Source organism: Haliotis cracherodii, unplaced genomic scaffold (assembly GCF_022045235.1).
Source record: "Haliotis cracherodii isolate W230 unplaced genomic scaffold, xgHalCrac1.p SCAF_11, whole genome shotgun sequence".
NCBI classification, from domain to species: domain Eukaryota; kingdom Metazoa; phylum Mollusca; class Gastropoda; order Lepetellida; family Haliotidae; genus Haliotis; species Haliotis cracherodii.
This window is the reverse complement of record NW_027266266.1, coordinates 19,482,639-19,504,744: the sequence shown is the minus strand read 5'-3', so window position 1 is coordinate 19,504,744 and position 22,106 is coordinate 19,482,639. Positions and strand designations below refer to the sequence as shown.

The 22,106-nt window shown below is 41.7% G+C and overlaps 1 protein-coding gene across 1 annotated transcript; it reads left to right on the top strand.

Moving 5' to 3' along the window:
* The first annotated feature begins 18,569 nt into the window (after positions 1-18,569).
* LOC139456307 (uncharacterized) lies at positions 18,570-19,509 on the top strand. The gene is made up of 3 exons (XM_071237931.1): positions 18,570-18,594; positions 18,994-19,046; positions 19,252-19,509. Exons 1-3 carry the CDS (start codon positions 18,570-18,572, stop codon positions 19,507-19,509), a joined length of 336 nt encoding a protein of 111 aa, XP_071094032.1.
* Positions 19,510-22,106: the final 2,597 nt, after the last annotated feature.

The following is a 22,106-nucleotide window of genomic DNA, read 5'->3' as shown; positions in this document are numbered from 1 at the left end:
GCCCTGTAGAGTGCCATTTTCTACGGGACATTGGTCCAATAGAGTTTGGTCTATACCCACGGTTATTTTACGATTGTTTAGGAAGTCCTGGATGTAGTTTATTATCTGACCTTTGAGTCCTATTTTTTTAAGTTTTTGTATTAGCCCATCGTGCCATACCATTTCGAAGTCTAAGAAGATGCCTGTGGTATATTGTTTATTTAGTTGTCCTGTCTTAATATCTTGTTCTAGTCGGGCGAGGTTATCTAGGGTTGAGCGGCCAGGAGTGAAACCGCTTTGATCTGGGTTTATGATGTTATTTTGGGTTAAGTAATGTTGTAATCTATTTTTAGCCATTGATTCCATTACTTTACATAAGTTTGAAGTTAGGGATATTGGTCTATATGAGTTAGCTTGATTAGCTGGTTTATTAGGTTTAGGGATTGGTATGACTAGGGCCTGTTTCCAGGGAGAAGGAACCTGTCTGTTTAGGTAGATGAGATTGTATAGTTTGAGTAGTGCCTGGAGTAGTTTTAGGGGGAGTTTTTTAATTATTAGGTAAGAAGTTAGGTCTAATCCTGGGGCTGTGCCCTTTTTCCTGTTTTGGATTACGTAGAGGAGCTCCTCCATTGTGTAGGGTTGATTTATTTCTAGATTGTTATTGTTAGGTTCTTTTGTGGGTTTGTTTTCTGTTTTAAGTTTATCTTTGAATTTTTGACTGAACTTGGTGTTACTGCCAAAGGCCGAGAAGTGGTTGGCGAGATTATTTGCTTTTTGGGCAGGGTTGGTTGAGTTGTCAATGTTAGGTTTTTTTTAATGTCGTTTTAAGCCTCTGATGGCGTGGATTTTGCGCCAGACCATTCTGGCATCTGTACGGTTATTTATACCTTCGCAGAATTTTTTCCAGTCTCTACTTTTGGCTATTTGGACTAGTTTTTGAAACTGGTGGTTTAGTTCGTGGACTATGTTTAAATATTTGTAGTCGCGTTTTGCTTTATTGAAGGCTGATTTACGTTTTCGTCTAGTCTGTTCTATTTCCTCATTCCACCATGGTACCGTCGGTTTGCCTGTGTTAGATGTTTTGAAGGGGATGGAGGTTTTGGCTGCGTTTATTATATAGTCTGTTAGGTTTTTACAATAGGTTTCTGGATCATTATTTTCTATTTCGTTTAAGTTAGCTTCGTTGCAGATATCTTGGAATTGGTCCCAGTTAGCTTTAGTGTAATGGAATTTTGGTTCTTGGTTTTCTGTTTGGATTGGTACGTTTGTATTTCCTATGGTTATGTTTATGGGGAAGTGGTCACTACCTAGCGGGACGTCGTGCACTTCCCATTGAGTACTTTGGGCTAGATCTGCGGTGCATATGGTTGGGTCGATAGCCAACATTTTTTGGTTTATCTTATCGTACCTCGTGGGTTGTTTGCTATTAAGGAGTACTAGGTCGTTTGTTTCTATCCATTCAGAGATTAATTTGCCATGATTATCTATTTTATCCTCTATGCTCCATGTAGGATGGTGAGCGTTAAAGTCTCCTAGGAATATAGTAGATTTATCGCTTATTTGGAGTAGTTTGTTTAGATCCTCAGGTTGGAATTTTTGTTCCGCCCAGTGGTAAATATTTATGATGTTTATGTTTCGGTTATTTAATGTGATTTTAATGCCATTGGCTTCTAGGTTTGGCATGTCTATTTTTATTTCTTCGTAATTTATATCTTCCCTGATAAATATGATTAGTCCTCCTGCGGCTCTTCTTGTTTTCGGTTTAGCTCTGTCAGTTCTAACTGAGTTGTAGTTAGGTAGTGTGAATTTGGATTTTTTGAGAATTTGGTTTCCTGTATACAAGCAATGTGAGGGCCTTTATTTAGTTTAAATTTAGTTTTTAGTTCATGGCTGTGGGAGGTGAGTCCGTTGGCGTTCCACTGAAAAATATTTAGTCCTTCCATTATTGGGTTCGGGTGATTGGTGATTTAGTTGGGTTTTTTTATTCAGTGAGTTCTTTTAGATGGAGGTTAAAGACGAGAAGGGAAGATCGGTTAATTTTAGATTGAAAGCTACTTAGTGGAAGGATTCCATGCTAGCTTTTGGTGAGTTTTGACTATGCATGTATGCTAGGAGTAAGGTGAGGTTATTTAGGTTTTGGGTGTTGGCTGGTTGGGGAGTTTGGTTTGTTTTAGTTGGAGTAGTGTCTATTGTTTCCTCAATAGTGGAGAAATCTTCGTCATCGGTTAGATTAGGTTTAGCTGATTGAGTTTCAATGGGGGAGGCATGTGATGTGGAGGATTGTGAAGGTGTTTGCGGGATGGGTGTAGCTGATGATTTCTTAGTGTTTGTGCTTTGTTGTTGTGCTTGCTTGTGGGAGAGTGTTGTTGCCATATGGGCTGTAGGGTGCTTGGATGAGGGTCGTGTTGTGGTGGTCATTTTGAGGTTTGTTTTGCATGTGGGGGTTGATGTTTTGGCTATGTGAAATGTGGGAGGGTTCGTGGTTGGTTGAGTGGCTGCTTGTGTGTGTGAGGTGGGTGCGGTTTCTCGGTAGGGGCCCAGACAGAGCTGTCGGTTATGGGTGTGGTGTTTGTTTGTGGGATGGTGTTTGGGTGTGGTTTAGATGCAGGTGTAGCAAATTTTCGTGTTTGGATTTTAGCCGTGTCTATGTTTATGTGTTTGTTGGCCTGCTGGGTGAGTGTGTGTCTGTATGGGCATTGGTTTGAAAGTGAAGTGTGTTGGGTGGATTTGCAGTGGATGCACCAGGGTGTGCATGTGACTGGGCAGTCTGTTTGTGCGCATTTTTTTACATTTAGTTTTACGGTTTGTGCATTTGGAGGCAGTGTGGTTGTATTTGAGGCACTTTGAGCATTGCTTAACCTGCTTTATATAGGGTTTGACTTCTAAGTTGGTGTGGGCTCCGAAGGATATGTGTTTGGGGGCTTCAGGGAATTTAGCGATCTTTTTGAAGTTGATTATGACAATGGAGGTTGGGACCGTTTTTCCATTTCTAGTTGAGGTTATTCTATGCGTGCTGGTGATTAGGGGTTGAGGGTTTTGGTCTTGGTTTATGTTAGCTTCTAGAGAGTATAATTGTAAGTCCTCAGTTGTTTCCCTTGGGTTAACCCTAATTACGCCTCGTGTTATGCCAATTAGGTGTTTGTTTGATTACCGTGACGTGGAATATTTGAGTTATTTTATTTGCTGCGTTGTAAGATTCTCGGTTAGGGAAGATTATCTGGTATCCTTTGTTGGCTTTTTTAATATTGTTGTAATTTATTTTTTCTCTTTCAAACCAAAGTCCTATTTTATCTGCCGAAAGTTCTAGTGAGAGAGTGGTGCCTGAGCCTGCTGAGAAGAAGTAGAGGGCGAAGGTGGTGAGGAAGGCGGCCGGGGAGGGTGTGGGCGATGGAGGTGGAGTGGATGTGTCGAGTTTGCGTTTTTTGGTGTTTTGAGGTGGCAAGTTAGCTGGTTTGGTGGGGGTGGTGTCTGTCGTGTTTTCGCCATACTCGGTCGTGGCGATGTTTTCGAGTGACCTCCCGGGAGTGTTGTGCGCTTCCGCAGGCGTTGGTGAGTAAGGAGCTGGAATGTCGGCGAGTGTGGCGTTGCGGGTGTCAGTCATGTTGTTTGGGTGTTGTGTTGGAGAGTTGGAGAGCATGTGTTGTGGTGAGTGGTGGTGGAGTGGGAGTGGTGTTTTGGGGAGCAGTGTTTTGGGGAGCAGTCAGTTCATTGCCGTGGCTCTTAAGGCCATTTGCATTCCACTGTAGTAAAAGCAAGTCCATGATTGTTTATAGATGAGCGCTTATTGAGTTTTAGGGCATACCTTTTTAAGGAACTGTTTCTTTGTTCCTTTGTATTTCATTATTTTGGAAGCCAGTTTTTAGGATGCAGGTGGCTTTGGCTTTGACACTTATTTTTCTGCTTGTAATTTGGATCAATGCCGTGGCAATTAACTCTACAACTTTGTTTGTGTTCTGATCCTTTTGTCTACCATGAGCTGGTGTTTTCTTTGCCTGACTGATTTGTTTGCTGTGTTCCTCAGTTTGAGGATTAGAAGGCATGGGGTTTGATTGGGGAGATTGGGTCTTTTTCCCCCTTGCGTTTTGCAGTGACTTTGTGCCTGTGAGCAGGCGGATCATTGCTCACTGATTCGATTGTTTGCTCAATGCTCAGATTCCATTGTTTGCTCAGTAGAGTGATTTGTAGTCGCTTGGGTATTTTTCGACCTCAGTTGGTTGAATAGATTTGGATTCAGATTACTGAGTAGGTATTTTATTTATACGTTTGCTGATGAGCAAGCGTTTTGGACATTTTGGCACCAAGGATGAATGACCCTCTTTCCTGCAGTTTGTACACCATGTGTTGCAGTTTTCTTTGCAAGAAACTCGGGAGCAGTTTTTGCACTTGGGTGGCTGGTTACGTGATGTTTTTGTAAGTCCAAAGAGCATACAGTTTGTGCATTGGGTTGGCCTTTTCCTGTATGGCATAGTTTCTATGTCCTTACCACCTAGATTTAGGTGGCTGGGGACTGACTGACCAAGTAATGTGAGTATTACTACTCGTGTGTTGTTTGTGCCCATTGATTTGATCCTGAATGCCGACAGGATTGTAGGTTGAGTGACTTTCTTTTGGGCTTGACAGACAATTTGATAAAGCTCGTCGTCATTAATTTTTTTGTCTAGATGTACGGCACATCTGACATTGCTAAGCCACTTTGGGGTATCCCATTTAAGTTTGATCCCGTTTATGCTTTTGGGCATATCAATTGACTCTGTGAGGTTGTCCCCGACAACAACATACCCTCTTCCACACTTATTTATTCGAATAATATTTTTGTGCTTCAGCTCTTTGGCAATATCTTGAGCTGTTAGGATCTTATTAAGATCTTGGGAGAAGTCTGCGCTAAAGACTACTTTTTCCCATTTGGTTTGTGGTCTTCTATTTTGTTAGTCTTTGATTCTGATGAGACCATTCTTTGTCTTGTCTGTATAATTTTAGCCTTAGGTGGGCTAGATAGAGGCTGTTTGCGTTTCAGCATGCCTTGAGCCCACAGGGCACTATAATCGATATTTTCTTTGTATTTAGTTCCTCAGAACATGGATCTGTCCTGAAAACGGTCAGGGACATTTAGCGCGGCTTGACTATAAGTCAAGTTTGCTGGTTTTTTGGCAGGTTTTCTGGTGACCAGAGTAAAGGAATTCCCTTCAATTGGGTTGGGCTGACCCTTTCGAGAACTGGGCTGGTTCTCTTGAGAGTTGGGCGAACTCTCAACAATTGTAATTTCATAATTCCGCCATCTCCATTTCCAAGTTCATATTTGTCAGTCCCAGGGGCCTGGGTGATTGACACCCGTGCAGTTTAAGCTGGTGAGGGAACCGAGCTTGGTAGGCGCGAAGGGTTGTGTACAGTACGGGACCTGTGACACAACTGTGATCAGTCAGTTCGTTCGTTCGTGTTTAGTGGTTTTACGTCCGCTTCACATTTATTGTATTTCGTGGACGGGGTAGGTGGCGAAGAGAATAAGCAATAAGGTTATAATAAAGATAATCACCATACCAAAAAAAATGTAAGGGGAGGGGATATAAGCCTTTTCTGGAGGGGAGTAGAAATATAAAACCTGTTATATATGTTGTATGGGAGCGGTGTTAACATAAGCTGTAAAGCTTGTTCACCAATCACAACTCATTTCAATGAATAAAAATATGTTTAAACCATATAAAACCTATTGGCTAATCTAGTATAGTTTGTGTAAGGCAAGGTGGGCGAGAAAAGTGCAGTTAAGCTACATTTTAGTATATAGGGTTTGAATAAAAAAAGAAAAAGGGATTAAAGCCTACTGTAAGTCTAAATTAGCTGGGGTGGGTGTGGGGGGTGAAGAGAACTTGGTCAGTGAGTGCCGTGCATCTCGTAGTGATTGAATAGCTTGGGGTAAGGTTTAACGATAGTGTTTATATTGAGGCTGGATGAGAGAGTTTGGCGGCGCGGACGTCAGTGAAGACGGTCCGTGCAGGAAATTTGGATCCCGATCCTAAATGGAAAAGTTTGTTTACAGTGGCGACTAGGTGTTTAGATTTTATTTGGGATAATGAAAACATTCCCTATGGGGCAGTAGTTGAAGATTACAACCACTAGTGGTGATGGTTAAGATGGAACAGAGGATGTGGTATGGGAATGGGATGGACGGGAAATGTGTCAAGTGTCGGGGACAAGTGAACCTGATAGTAGATGTTTAGCCCAGCAGTAGTCCTGTGTTGAGAGAGGGTGGTATGTTTTTTTAATGAAGTGGGCTGTGCTGTTTTTGATGAATTGTGTGGTGAGTTGGATGCCCTGGTCTTGGATGTCTGTTAAAAAAAGAGTTTAGGTCCTGAATGTTGCGAATTTCGTGTTGAAAACGCTGCTGGTCTAAATATTGTATCATAGTGAAGTTGGGGCGTTCGTGTGTACTTTTTCATATACGTATGCCAGTGGCTTGTAGAATTAGTGTAGTAGGTAGGAGGTAGTGTTCGGTTAGAATTTTGTCAGAATTTTGAGTGAGATCCGAAGTGAGCTGATGTTCAGTATAAGGGTTTTGATGAAGAGGTTCTGTCTGGGTTTGAGCGGGGGGCTTCCTAGGGGTAGTGTGTGCATCTTTAGTGGTGGTTTTGCCAGGGGGAGGGGGGGAGTTTTGGTGTCTAGGGTTTGAGTGGTCTGGTCTAAACTGGGGGTTGAGATAGGAGGACTTTGTGTAGTTTGGATAGCGTGGTGAGTGAGGGACGGGTCGGTGGGGGTACTAACCCTTTTTCTTTTTTTTTCTTGTGTGTGAGCGGCAGTGGGTTTAGGGGTGGGAGGGGGGGCAAGAACGGGTGTGGGGTGGAGTGGTTGCTGACATACGTAAGGTTGGACTAGCAGATGGACTGATTGTGGGAGAGGGTAGAGTGGTTGGAGCAGTTTCCATAGTTACATGTCCCATGACTGGCGCTTGGGCCTGGGGGTAGAGTGGCTGTTGAGCTGGAGCTGTATCTGGGTCAGGGTGAGGTCTGTTGACGGTAGGCTGTGTCCGGAGTCTTTTTGGTTGATTGAGGTTGAAGGTGATGTTGATAGTTTTGGTGGCTGCCGCCAGGTCAGCATGTAGGGCAAAGTAGGAAACCCTGTAGGCTAGGAGTGGTAGAACCACACCTACAATGTCCTTGGGGAGTGATTTATTAATCGATCTCTCCATTTTGGACATGGTGTTGACAAACCTAATTAGCAGGGGAATCCGTTAAGGTAATCCGTGAGTGAGTAGACAAGATCTGTATAGGAATCTGAGACGACGGTAATCCGTTAAGGTAATCCGTGAATGAAAAAAGACGTGAGACCACGACAACGACGATGACGACCGATCAGTCAGTAAAATATTCCAATTTTTATACCCTTATGCAGTAACTCGCTGATTTGCTTCAATTCAACATCAAACATTGCCGCCACTATTAATTCAATTGAATTAAATAATCTATGAACAAATTGAATGACTATCACTTACTCACAGGCTTCTCCAGTTTATTAAAACAAAGGAATAAAGCCCCTACTCCCAATACGACCGCTAAGCACTCACAACCTGATAGTGTTTGTGTAAACAACATAACAATACCAATCGGCCCCGCTATTATCAGTGCTCATTTCCTTGTGTACTGTGTTGCTTTTTAAACAACAGGAAGCAATCACATTTTTCACTGTTTGTGATGTCACAGGAAACAACTGATCACTTTTTTGCAAATGGCAAACGGAATACTTCACCGTTTCATTTGTTTATGTTCCTCTTTCATTAAAGGTAGATACTTGTTCACTATCAATTTATGAACTTTGCAAAATGTACGTAATAGCTATTGGCAATTTCATCTGTGGATTATATTGTTATATGTAAAGATCGTGGAGTTTATGAAGAACGATAATCATTGAAAACTTATGATCGGAAATAAAAACATGCATAATTTGTTTTTAATAATGACAACATTGGTGTATGATAATAACTTTATTGATCATTTACAGCAATAATGGCTGTAGTCATGGCAACTTCCAAACTTTGGGTAAGTTGTAATCTATCGAACCGTCACTCAGGCGATGTTTCTCACAGATTATGATCTGAAAAATACTGTCATGAAAGTGTATCCTGTGGATAAGCCGACCCTTTTCTACAGAATCTTTTTTCTGGTCTTCAAAATTCGGCTTTTCTGCAAATATATATGGTAAGCCCATCTATGAAAAAACACATTTCCTGGCAATATTTCACTTTGAAACTTAATATGGAGATAAAATAAACATTGAAAATAGCTCGAACACCATCAACTCAATTTTCACCAAAACAGGAGATAGAACACTCTGGTTCTCAGGTGACAATGGTGAGGTTATGGCGTGGTTTGGGGGCTTTCTTGATTGTGTCTACGATCTGGTAGCAGAGGTAGTCAGTGTTGCCGTTTGGAGCCAGTTGTTGGCTTAACCAATCAAATGACTTGTTAGTTATTTGTTGATGAAAAGAAAGGCAATGATTGGTTGATTGCATTAAAATCCCGAGAATGTCAACTTTACCACAAGAATGTAGAGAAACACGACGGAAGTGATACTACACACAAGATTTATTAGATAAATTATGATGAGTATATGACAACAGATACAAATATATATGGTTACATTTATCTAATTGTTCAGACACTCACTTTTTCTCACTTTTAATGCGGTTACTGCCTAATTTTAACTCTTACAAAGTGCTTTGTTTCAGGCCGTATGTGATGACTATGTAATCTTAACTTATTGATGTGATTCCGATTTATTTTTTCTGGTTTTTGTTCGGATGTTGCTCTGGATTAAGCCTCAACACACACACACATCCACCATGTGGTTATTCCAATAACAACACGCGGCACGCTTGATGTTCAGAACTATTCACTTAAGTTCACAGCACTGATCACATTAATTACGCACTGTTGCAACATATGAAAGGGTAACCAGGGTTAGAATTTGGCGCTAGTCCGATAATTAAGGCATCATAGGGACAAGTAGATATTTGCCATTTTTAAGGGTTATGCTATATATTCTCATGAGAACTTGTGAACCAAAAATGTTAGTTTCTACCGCTGGTAAAAACTTACTAAAAAAGTAAATGTTTGTTTAACAATTAAAGTTCAATTGATGAAGTTGGAAGTCAGATCCTAATTAGATATGGGAACATACACCATGTTTTTTTAACAAATAAAACATACCAGGTGTTCATGGTTGTTTGGACATTTATTTTATTAGGTCATCGCTGTACTCTCACCAAACACACGTAATCACATGGGAAGCAGCATGAAAGTTATGGGAGCCGGTTATTACCCTGCGGTTTAACCGAGTCCGTGGTATCAGAAAGTACGTGATTGTGAGGAAGGACTGTACTTGCATCCTGAAATTAAACATCAACACGACATGCATTAAAAATTCAGCATATTTTCTAAAGCTGATAATTGAAACAGGAAATTCCCATGCAAAACATCTGTACACTCAACATCTGACTGTCGTGTGGAATCGTAGACCATTCATTGTGTGCAATGCAGAATAGATAAACCTCTAAACTCGTGAAGTTCACATAATAATTTGTAAATGAACACAAAACATAAAACAATCCTGATATTGCTACACATCAGTGTCACATCACACCTGTTCAATTAGACACGTCTTCTTCTCTTGTACCCGCTCTCAGCCGCTAATTGCTGAAGCTGCCTTAACTTGTCTCCTCGCAGTAATGAAGGCCAGAATCAATCAAGCGCTTACCGAGAGGCAACACCAGTATAAAGGATATTTAAAGAACTTTTACGAGCACTTCAGTGACTTTGCAAAGCTAGCAACAAGCTTGGTTCTGTCGGAGGAATTGAAAATCCACATTGCCAAGAGGCCACCCTGTCTGGTACAGCAGTGTGCATGTGTTTTGTTGAGCAATAACGGTGTGTAAGTTACAAGACATACAAACTTCAAACATTTCTTCAAAGAACAAAGGGGTCGGTCGGGTAGCCTAGTATTTAAAGCGTTCGCTCGTCACGCCGAAGATCCGGGTTCGATTCCCGACATGGGTACAATGTGTGAAGCCCACTTTAAGGTGTCCCCAGCCGTGATATTGCTGGAATATTGCTAAAAGCGGCGTAAAACCATTCTCACTCAAAGAACAACGGACACATTGTAAACCCGTTCAAAAAGAAGTAAAAGCAATATAAAAACATTAGGTTATTGAAGAGCTGTTAGCATTACCTAGCTCTTGAGTGCCAATTGTTTTGTTTTTTGTTGGGTTGGAGCGGGGGCTTCTGATAAGGGAGTCGGATATGTGCTTAAGTCTTTGAAGGGCACAATTTTATCACTGGATGGCTGCAGGGCTTTTGAACTTGGCCTCCTGTCGAATTACTTGACTGGCTGATAAAAATCACGCACTGAATTCATCCCAGGGCAGGGGCACGGGTGGCCCAGTCTTCTAAGGCGCCGCAATTCGCTGTGCAGAGTTGCGTCCCTTGGACACGCCAGAAACCTATGATTGTGTGTTTGAATCCCGGTTCGACCCGATTATGTTTCGAGGTTTGTCTGCACCATACCCGTGCCCGTGGGTTTCACCGAAGTGGTAAATGTCTGAGCCTGCATCACTTCGGGCTTTCCTCCCACATTAACCTGACCCGCCGTGATATGACTGGAATATTGTTAAAAGCGGCGTTACTCACTCACTCATTGTTTTAGTCTGTAGGTATTTAGAGTCTCTGGGTTAACTTTTACAGCCCACAATTTACATTTATTTTATGTTATAGTGTACAAATATTTTAGCTAGTTGAGTCGTAGTAATTTCTGGTCAATCAATTGTTTAAACTTTAATGTGCAGGATGTCATGTTCCGGTTATTATAGATTTTGACCTTTGCACAAAATAGTTACATTTTCTCTTCTGTGCCATGTATGAATACAATATCAATTTTGTGTCTGTCCATATTCCGCTCCGGCATGTGATAATGCTTTCTAGTATATATGTATAATGGGCCTGTGGCGCCTTCTGGTGAATAAAAACATAACCCTTTTGTATTTCATGTTGATCTATTCAATTGGACAGCCTCCGTGATCCAAGTGGATAGAGCGTCTGTCCGGAGAGCAGAAGATCAGGTTTGATACCAAAAGACATTAAAAGATGGCACTTGTTGTTATCCTCTCTGTTGCTCCACATTAAGGGGATAAAACGAGGACTGGTGGGCTCGGAGTCTGAGTGGGGTAATCATGTGAGACTGTGGCATGATATCTCAGTGAATTAACACTATGAAAAAGGCATTAGTGCAATAATCTGGAACTCGATATTATCTCTATTCAACCTTTCATCACTGCTATTCAATTGTGTTTTGCATATTCGTGTGTATGACATGTAAAGAGGAACGAGCCGAGAATAAAATAGAAACGACAAATTGAAAAATACAAATCAATCGAATGTATGAACTGGAAGGATGACAGCGTTACACAACCTACCCATTTACATACATGCAGGGCAGGAATCTGCAAGATGCTAGTGGTTGCAATTTTTAAAACTTATCCTATTTCACACTGTGCATTTCTTCCTTCTTCTTTAGGGGCCGTCGGGTAGCCTAGTGGTTAAAGCGTTCGCTCTTCACGCTGAAGACCCGGGTTCGATTCCCGACATAGGTACAATGTGTGAAGCCCATTTCTGGTGTTCCCCGCCGTGATATTGCTGGAATATTCCTAAAAGCGGCATAAATACATACTCACTCACTCCTTCTTTCGATTGTTTGTGTCGTCAAACCACCAGCATCTACCTTACCTGCACTGTTGGTGGCTTAGGATGGCGTCTCCAACAGCCAACTTACGGGTGACGTCCCAAACTAACACTCTGTCCTCAGTGTGTCCTTGTCCATGCATATGTTGGTGCCACCAGCCAGCTGAGATGTCCACATGGTTCTCTCTTCAGACAACTCAGCTAAGCCAGCTTTGACACTGCCTCCTAGCCTACCAGTCTATTATCGTCCCACACTCCTTCACGCAATGTTCGAACGTCTCAGTGGTCTAATGGTAGAGCGTCCGCCCGGAGAGCGGAAGGTCCGGGGTTCGATCCACGGCCGTGTCATACCAAAAGAAGTTAAAAGATGGTTCTTGTTGTTACCCTGTCTGGCGCTCGGCATTAAGGGGCTAAAATAAGGACTGGTCGGCTCGGAGTCAGTATACTGTGTCTGAGTGGGGTATTCATGTTAAACTGCGGCATGGTATCTCAGTGTGCTGGCACTATAAATCGGCATCAGTCCGGACTGGTACAAGTAGCCACACACACACTTACACGTGCATGCATGTCGCTATATAAGTGCAATAATCTTGGACGCGACCCCATTTCACCTCACCTCACCTCACGTAATGATCCTGTTGTCATTGAGCACTGGGGTGGTGGGGTAGCCTAGTGGTTAAAGCCTGAAGACCCTGATTCGATTCCCGACATGGGTACAATGTGTGAAGATGGAACATTGCTAAAAGCGGCGTAAAACCGTACTCACTCACTCCCTCACTTATTGAGCACTCCTCTTTGTATAAGGATACTGTCACTCCAAAATCAACAGTGACAGATTCAACTTTGCCACAGGATGATCGCATGCGTTCGTCCTCCATCCATGTGCCAGAGATCAAAGTTCGCCATCTTCTCTGATTTGCATGCAATCTACTTCAACTGTACCAACTGCTTCTACGCTGATCCCTCCATCCACTCAGCTGCTGCTTACGTCCTGGACCATCATGACCAGATCAGTGTCCCAGCGCTGCACTTATAGTCGCTACTACAGTTCTGCATCACCTGTTATCGACGTGGGTCATCAGCCTTCGCTCAATTCGTCTACAGAGAGCAGACAGGCTTCCTCTCAAGTGCATCTCTGCAGGGGATGATCGTCTGTCCTGTTTTGTCGTTACCATCACAGGTTTCTCCACCATCATGCTGCCTCATGTAATTATCAACGCATGGCGGTCTGACGTTGATTAATGAACAATTTGCATACTCGTGTATGCAAGGGGCCGACGTATGGTTCCTGTAGGAAGTGACAATTTGGAGACAATGGCTTGCAGTATATACAGTTCTACTTTATACATGTAGATATATACATACAAATGACACTATGTGCCAAGTCAGCACATAGTGGTAGTGGTTGTTGTCTAGGTGTCCCGGAGCACCGAGCCTAACCCTAGCTAGGCTAAGGGTAAGACCTTTCTTCTTCCTCTATTCTCTCTGGACCAAGGCTTATATATCCAAGGTCACCTGACATTTAGTAAGTAATAAATATAAATGTAAACAGTAATATAAATCATCAGTGACATACTTGCACATCCTGTTCAGGATGGCAGACGGTCGATGTACACAAAAATAGGGATTAACAAATAGGATTAGAATCTTATAAATAACAGCAATTAAATGTTTCAAGGCATATAGATGTCATGGCTCCAGGGTAATGAGCCTTTGCAATCAAATGTTCTTCAGACAATGGGTGTCGTAAATCAGTCACCATGACATAGCTACTAACCTTGACAAGGCCTTTGCTGCCTTCCGCAGATGACATGATTGACAACATACTCCTGGCATGGATTGTCTTCTACAGGATTGGTTCCCAAAGTAGATGGCGATCTGCCCCAAGCGACCTTCGACTGCCTGTCCTGTGGATGATCACGATATCGTGCACTTGGAAACCACCAACTGGCAAACACTACAGACAGAAGGTGCTCCTGGTTGGAATTTCTTCATCCCCATGTCTTTTTCCCGTTTTACTTAGCCCATCAAGAAAATCCTCTTTGAGTTGTCGATGATTGTATTTAGGCCCAAGCAGATCCAGACGTCCTCGTGCACCATCTCGAGTTTACACAACTGCTTCTTCAACAACTAGGGTGGCTCATGAATGTTGGCAGGTCCGAGATGACGCCCACTCAATGACTCTATTTGACACAAGATTTGGCATGATGTTCGTTCCTCATAACAGGTGGTCAAAAATCCAACCTCTCATGCCATTTGCACTCAACGTCTGTCAATGCCAATAGCTACTCGGCTTTCTGACTTCAATGCAATTTTGTTTGTAGTTTAACGCCGCACTCAGCAATTTTCCACCTATATGATGGCAGCCTGTAAATAATCAAGTCCAGTGAGTTACATTAGAGCATCGATCCACGCAATTGAGCATGTTTCGAAGTTCCTGGAGTGTCTGTGGAACATGTGGTTGACGCCGAAGGGGCCAATCCATCTCATCCCACATGTACTCGATTGGTGAGAGATCAGGGGAGCGAGCCGGCCAGGGGATGACATTCACGTTGTTTTGTTGAAGAGCATCCTGAACAAGTCGAGCAATATGAGGCCGGACTTTGTTATGTTGAAAGGTAATGCCTCGGCCATGACGACACAAAAATGGTAGAACAGGTCCGATGATCTCGTCGCGGTAGTGCTGTCCATTGAGATTTCCCTCTTCTACTATCAAACGGGTCCTCTGTCTTGCTGTAATCCCAGGCAATACCATAACGCTGCCACCCCCGAACCGATCTTCTTCCATGACACAATGATTGACGTAACGTTCACCTCGACGTCGGTACACTCGAATCCGTCCATCTCTGTGGCTGAGGTGAAAACGAGACTCGTCAGTAAATAGAACTTGTCCCCACTGCAAGGCCGTCTGCACCACTGTAGACGTGCTTGTTGGTGGTTTCCTGTCAAAATGGGCCGTCTGGCAGGTCTTCTGGCGACAATCCCTGCACATCTGAGGCGACAACATACGGTCTGTGAAGATATTCGTCGAAGGCCAGGGATGCTTCTTGTAGTCACCGTTGCTGGCTGGAATCGATTTCGTAGGTGTGTTGTTCGAATCCAGTTGTCTTGTCGATTATTGGTTATGTGTAGCCTACCACTTCGAGGATGGTCTCTGACTGCATTTGTCTGTTGCCAACGTTGCCATAAACACCAAATGGTGTTTCTGAGGACGTTACATTGTCTTGCAACAGCACGTTGACTCGATCCTGCTTCAAGTATACCAATGGATCGCAGACGCTCATTTTCGGACAGGCGTGGCATTTCGTTATTTTGAATAATTGCGTAATTTTGTTGTTTTTCTGAGTGGTTGTTGTCAGCACGATGCAAAACAATGCATATGGAATCCCGTTAATGCACGTTTTTATACCCATTCTTTGGTAGTGAAATGCATGGGGCTTACATGATAGCCAACTTTTGCATGGAATGCATGCTTTTCTGTAGCATTTGCGTTTTTGTGACTTGATTCCATACATGCACTACAATATTGAAAGCCAAACTTTACTTGTTTGAAAAATACACTAAAATATTGGTGTCACAGGAACTTTTGTTGTTGAGTAAAGAAATAAATCGAGCGGTGATTCAAACTCTCCTACTACAAGTCAAGTAAAACAACAGGTGTATCCTACTCGCAGCTGTGCGTTACGTGCAGTCGGTATACCAGACTGACAAACAATGAATGTATGGTATGGGGTGGGATATTACAGCAAGACAGAGGACCCGTTTGATAGTGATAGAGGGAAATCTCAATGGACAGCTCTACCGTGACGAGATCATCGGCCCTGTTGTTCTACCGTTTTTGCGTCGCCATGGCTCAGGCATTACCTTTCAACATGACAATGCCCGGCCTCATATTGCTCGACTTGTTTAGGATTTTCTTCAACAAAACAACGTGAATGTCATCCCCTGGCCGGCTCGCTCCCTGATATCTCACCAATCGAGCACATGTGGGATGAGATGGATCAGCGCCTTCGGCACCACGTGTTCCACAGACACTCCAGGATCTTCGAAACATGCTCCAGCAGATATGGACAGATATCCCACAGGACTTTGTGCGACGCCTGGCCCAATCCATGAGACGAAGGCGTGTTGATTGCATCGCAACCAGAGGTGGACACACACGCTATTGATTTGTAAAGACGTTTAAAAGATGGTACTTATTGTTTCCCTGTCTGGCGCTCAGCATTAAGGGGCTAAAACAAGGACTGGTCGGCTCGGGAGTCAGTATACTGTGTCTGAGAGGGGTATTCATGTTAAACTGCGTATCTCAGTGAGCTAGCACTATAAAACTTTGCATTAAATTTTATTCAATGTCACAGGAACTTTTGTTGTTCAGTATATTAGTAATTGTATTTGTAAAACGTACTAAAGAAGTTTGGCCAGGTGTTGTTAAATTTTGTCTTCAATCTAACTATGCTCTGTAAAAAAAAGAAATTATGAACCCAGGTCTGATGCGGTGAATGTATTACATGTTATGTGATAAGCACGTGGCAAGCGAGGTATAATCCATTGAGAGGTATGATCAGCGAACAAAGGATTAATCGATAACACGTTGATGGATTAATCGCTGGCACTTAGGAGTTGGTGTGGTGAAGAAACACAAGTTCTATGGATGAACAACTACTTTATTACAATAAGCAGATGTCGGCTGTCGTGCCAGGACCAACGTGTATCCCCGGCTCTGATGTGTCCATGTATGTTTATGCAGATGATGGTGTGTACCGTCTAGGATATATAGCAATCAGTGGTTCCCATTTGACATTTCTCGTGCCTGGGGTAATTTTTTAATGTAAGATTTGGTTAATTATGAACCCAGGTCTGATGCGGTGAATGTATTACATGTTATGTGATAAGCACGTGGCAAGCGAGGTATAATCCATTGAGAGGTATGATCAGCGAACAAAGGATTAATCGATAACACGTTGATGGATTAATCGCTGTTACTTTACACACTGGATTTGTCAGAAGTGAGTGTTTATACACAGTTTTACTAGAACAGACGGGATACACCATTCTGAAGTGCCTGTGCATGTTGTAAAAACAGTGTTCATGGTCGATAATACGTTGAGGGATTGGCCATTGTTAACTTATCCAACTAAATGGATGTTGTTGTTTTTACAAACGTGGGCATCATTAAAAACGTTGTCACATGTGATATCTCAGTTAACCGATCAGACTGGGCACTGATCTGAGACAAACTACTTACGCGATCAGTTGAGAAACAAACATGTGTCATAATATCCGAAACGCTTCATAGATGTTAATCTGAGAATGTTACAAAGACATCGAATGTGACATCGAACAATTCTCTTTGTATGGGTGCAGACTTTTTGGGCTATTGTTAATTTATGTGGTTCTTGGTGAATAAAGACCTAAAAATGAAGTGCCTCGTCTTATTCATGAATATAACTAGATTTATCGGTTGTTAGTTTTGGCATTTTGTTTTCATCCATTTGCTGTAGCATTGAACAGAATTATTCTGGCACCTTTACATTATTTCTTCTATGCCAAACAAGACAACACATAAATCATTATTTCAAATGTGACACACGATATCCTAAGCTTTTGTTTGTTTGTTGTTTAACACCGCACATGTCGGCGGCCTGTAAATAATCGAGTCGGGACAAGACAATCCAGTGATGGACATCATGGGCAGAAATACCTAGCAAATTGCTAATCAAAACTTCGTCAACATTTCGCCTCGCGAAGATGCTTACATTGCGCTAATTAAGTTGTAACACTGGGTGCGCTAAACACGAAAAACCTGTCAATTTGTAGCCCAATTCGGCCGACGTCAACATGGTCACAATTTAAAAGAAACAAACAAACAAACAAACCACTTGGTCCTGGAGGCTTGATTCTGGTGATCCGAATGGCAATACATACGGTGTTGACAGCTGTATCCACATGAACAGTGGTTGATACTCATATTTTCCTCAATAATTAACATGAATGAAGTAAGGAAACTCGGAGTACATCGAGTGAGTAAACATGACACTGAAGAGGACGCTTTAACATCAATCACACAAAAATACATTTTCAGACCCTCAAATAAAGTATGCTTTTCACACTTTTATTTGCCCGTGTCAGCCAGGGATACTTTTAATTGAATACTTTAGACAAGATGTTCTTATCTGCTGACTGAGATGCGAGTGTGGTTTGTTTGCTGAGCAGAGCTAAATATAAATGTTCTATTCACTGCTTCGATCTTCGTGATACTGGACACACAATATTTATTTAATTCTTTGAACAGGAATTAGCTGTTTGTTAAAGGTGAAGTCTTAGGGCTGAAGAAGTGAGCGAGTATGGTTTTGCTGCGCTTTTGACAATATTCGAGAACTATCATCAGAAATGGGCTGCAAACATTGTACAGTGTGTGACATCAAACCAGGAACCTCGGCGTGACGAGCGAGCGCTTAACCACTAGATTACCGGCCAGTCTCTCGTTAAAGAAGCAACACGAGGTAGTTTTATTTTTAGTTGTCTTTAAAGTAAATCATTTGCGACTCGTGGTATAAAACCTAACGCGGGACGCATAAAACCCCATGTACCCCTCGTGATCCTGCTACACTTATAATGTGGACATGCTGATATAAATTAGATTAAGAATTAACTATGTATAGAATATGAAATACACGCATTGTGTCACTTCAAATTAGCGGTATTATCTAATATTTCGAAACTGAGAGTCATATCCCTTCCGTTAGTGCCGCCCGTTGCCTAGCTACCGATCTCAGTAAAGCGACGCCATTTTGTCTTGCTTAATCTGCTGTGTCTCTCCTTTGTCAATCTATAATCTACCTTGGATATTGAGCATCGCTTGAGTTTTTCAAGATGCAGTCAAGTGGTTATGTTCAAGGTACCAATGCATCACAGTTTTATGATGATTTTGTTTCACCTTACTGTTATATACTGTAATACAGCATCGATGTATTCGGTGACCGCCAGGTTGATGTCCTTCTCTTAGGTCTCTACATCATTGATCAACGTTTTTAAAGATATTCTAAACGCGTTTCTTTGCTTTTTATATTTATTCTTGGTACTTAAAATCCTACAATGGCCAATCCTTACATAAATAAAGAATTGTTTCCTGGCCAAAGTGAAGTGCACAGATAATTCTGAATAAATAAATAAATTCATACAACTGAAACGAACGTATATAAGATATACTTACAAGCTTACGTTTTTAATTACAATGACTCTGCAGTGTAAATAAGCGTGTACATGTTTTATTTATTTTCTCTTCTCCCCCACACAGAGAGGATGTTTCACCCGGCTTTCACCCCTGCTGCCACTCCTGTCCCACGTCGAGTAGGTGTGCTAGGGTTGAACAGGGACCTATGACTAACTTTGACAACAGATCCTTGTCTAAATCTCAGTGTGTCTAAGTGTTGATGTTCCATAACCTACTGTATGACCATGTTCCTAACTAAAGATACACCACACCCTACCTATCACTAGTATCAGTATCACGTTTGTCTCATCATTTCTCTCTTTCCACTTCCCTCCCCACCAGCGTCCTTGTGTGTACCACCCTGAACCCCTGTCCACCCTCCCCACCTCCTACACCTCTGTGCCCGACCCAGCCCCTGTCTCTGTTTCTGTCAACATCACCGGCCACGTCATTATGGTTGACACCGACTTTGTGGAGATCGATCTCGGCCGTGAGGAAGACACACAACCCCTCCCACCCCAGTCCTTCCTGAGAGCCTTGCTGTCCCGCTTCATCCGTCTGATCAAGAGAGTCTTCACCTCCAACAAAAACGACGTTTAAAACTTTAAAGGAAGCAGACAGCTTTCCTTGGAACGCATTTATGGACATTTTGTGGATTCATTACAATTTCATCTTTCATTATATCGATATAGTAATTATGTTATTAAATGTTGTTAATGTTTAGAATGTTGTATTTTACTCATTTAGGAGCTGTGTATCGATATGAAATTGGAATATCATTCAAAAGCCATATGGACGGGTTCACCCATACAGTTTCATAAGTCTGGTCGAAAGAGTCACCCCCAATGAAAACATATTTGAAGGGGCATTTTATCAAATTCTAGAACCAGCAGCCACATGGACCAAATTTGTTAATACCTTTTGGTAAATTCATTAAACCTTCCCTTCCGTGATACTTTACAAAATAACAAACATTCTTGTGTTATTAAATGTTTTTGTTGTTCAAACTGTTGTTTGTTGCTTTTATTTTATCAGTGTAGGTGCCATAACACAAACAACAAACCATTAGTTTCAACAAAAAGCAAAATACTAAAAAAATCAACAACCAGTTCCATCATCATCGCGTAACAGATACAAGAAGATAATTTATCCTATTCCCTCGATTAAACGCCAGGGCGTATATTTCTTCCAGACACTCTTTACCCTCGGCAATCGCAAATATAATGGGATGAATTCAGTTAATAAAAAATGCCCGTCATTTAATGAAATTCCGGCGTTTAATCGAGGAAATACGATAATACCGTCACACTGTTCACTTGGGAAGACTTTTCGAACAGATCTTGGTTAAGCTATCATTGATCCTAACGAAGATGGAAACCTCCACAATGTACACACCCACTAGGAATATCACAATTCCAAACGATTTTGAAGAATACTCGTTTCTACATGAAAGAGGGGTCACGAACTAACCAGTGCTTTTGGCTGCGGGAAGCTGGGTCCATCAGACCTGTCGAAAACATGATCGTGGGTTCGAATATAATGTACATAATGTGTAATTAGGTGTACTCGCGTAGCGTCCATGAATTCGAAAGTCAACTAAATTGGAGACGGCTGCATCTCGGAAGTTTGTTTTGGGCGATACAAATTATTACTGACCTCTCTTTTGATGTTATTTTGGACGACAGCATTTAAATTTCACACACAAACTTCGAGTACTTCAGCATTGTTTTCACTTAAGCCAATGTTGTTTTTATATTCGTGGACGCCAACGTGTGAAGAAATCAGTCGACGCGTAACGGCTATCTAAAATCTAACGTATTGGAGATAGGATAGTCGTGGCGCTAAGATCGCATTGTTCGAGCGAAGGCCTCGATTGGTCGCTCCAACTGTGCATTCACTGGTATAGTTGACCCGTTGATGAATGCGTGAGTTAGTTGGTAGAATTTTGCTTGTTCATATAGTAGTGAATAATATGTAGTGGAGTGTTGAAAAACATGGAGCAAGGGCCTCAACTCTTTAAAATACATTTAGCAAGGGACGTTACTTGATACAAACAATGTAGGGCACCAGTTTTCGTACTTAGCCTTGACACGTATCTCTTAGATAAGCATGCCATCTTTCATTCATGTTACTTCCGTATTTCTAAGAAAACTTGTCCCCATTTCACACAGTTTGCACTAAATTGAAATTGGAGCAAGGGCCTTAACTCTGAAAAAAACTGAATTTAATACACAATTGTTCGAACATAGTTGAGATAACACCAGTGTGTAAAATTTCATTTCTCAAAACGTCAATATTTTTTTAGAAAGTTTTTCCCCACTGAGTAGCAGATGGAAGGACGGACAAATTCCGTTGCTATAATGATAAATGATTTCATAACCTGTGTTATGGATTTAACAGTGCACTTTCATAAGCATGCCAACTTTCATTCATGTTACTTCCGTATTTCTAAGAAAACTTGTCTCCATTTCACACAGTTTGCACTAAATTGAAATTGGAGCAAGCGCCTTAACTCTGTAAAACCGAATATAATACACAATTGTTCGAACATAGTTGAGATAACACCAGTGTGTAAAATTTCATTTCTCAAAACGTCAATATTTTTTTAGAAAGTTTTTCCCCACTGAGAAGCAGATGGAAGGACGGACAAATTCCGTTGCTATAATAATAAATGATTTCATAACCTGTGTTATGGATTTAACAGTGCACTTTCATAACTGGAATTGTGTAATCACAAAGCTATCAGAACAGGCTCAGTTTAAGGTAAACCACAAACCGGTTCATTCACAAACCCTTGTCAACCGGAGGCCGCATGAATTTCACCAAACAAAATCCACAAAGAATGCATCGAGATACCCATTGAAAGCCTTCATGTAAAAACTCTACTTTCAACTTTCATTACCTTGTTGATTAACACGAAAATAAAAAAAAAACGCATGACAATTTCAGTACTGTGTTAATATTGGCATTAAGTTTCAAAGAAAATATATTCTCTGATCCAGAAATGAAAATTACAACCCGTCTGGTTTTTAAGTAAAGCTCTGGTAATGAAGGCAACCCGTTTTTGGATTAAGTCAAACTTGTTGCCATGGAAACAGCAAATGGCGCAAGTTCAGCATGTGTTTGATATATATGCAAGGTTTCACAATAAAATGTCAAACGGTTTCCGAGTTATGCACCGGAAACAATTCTACACG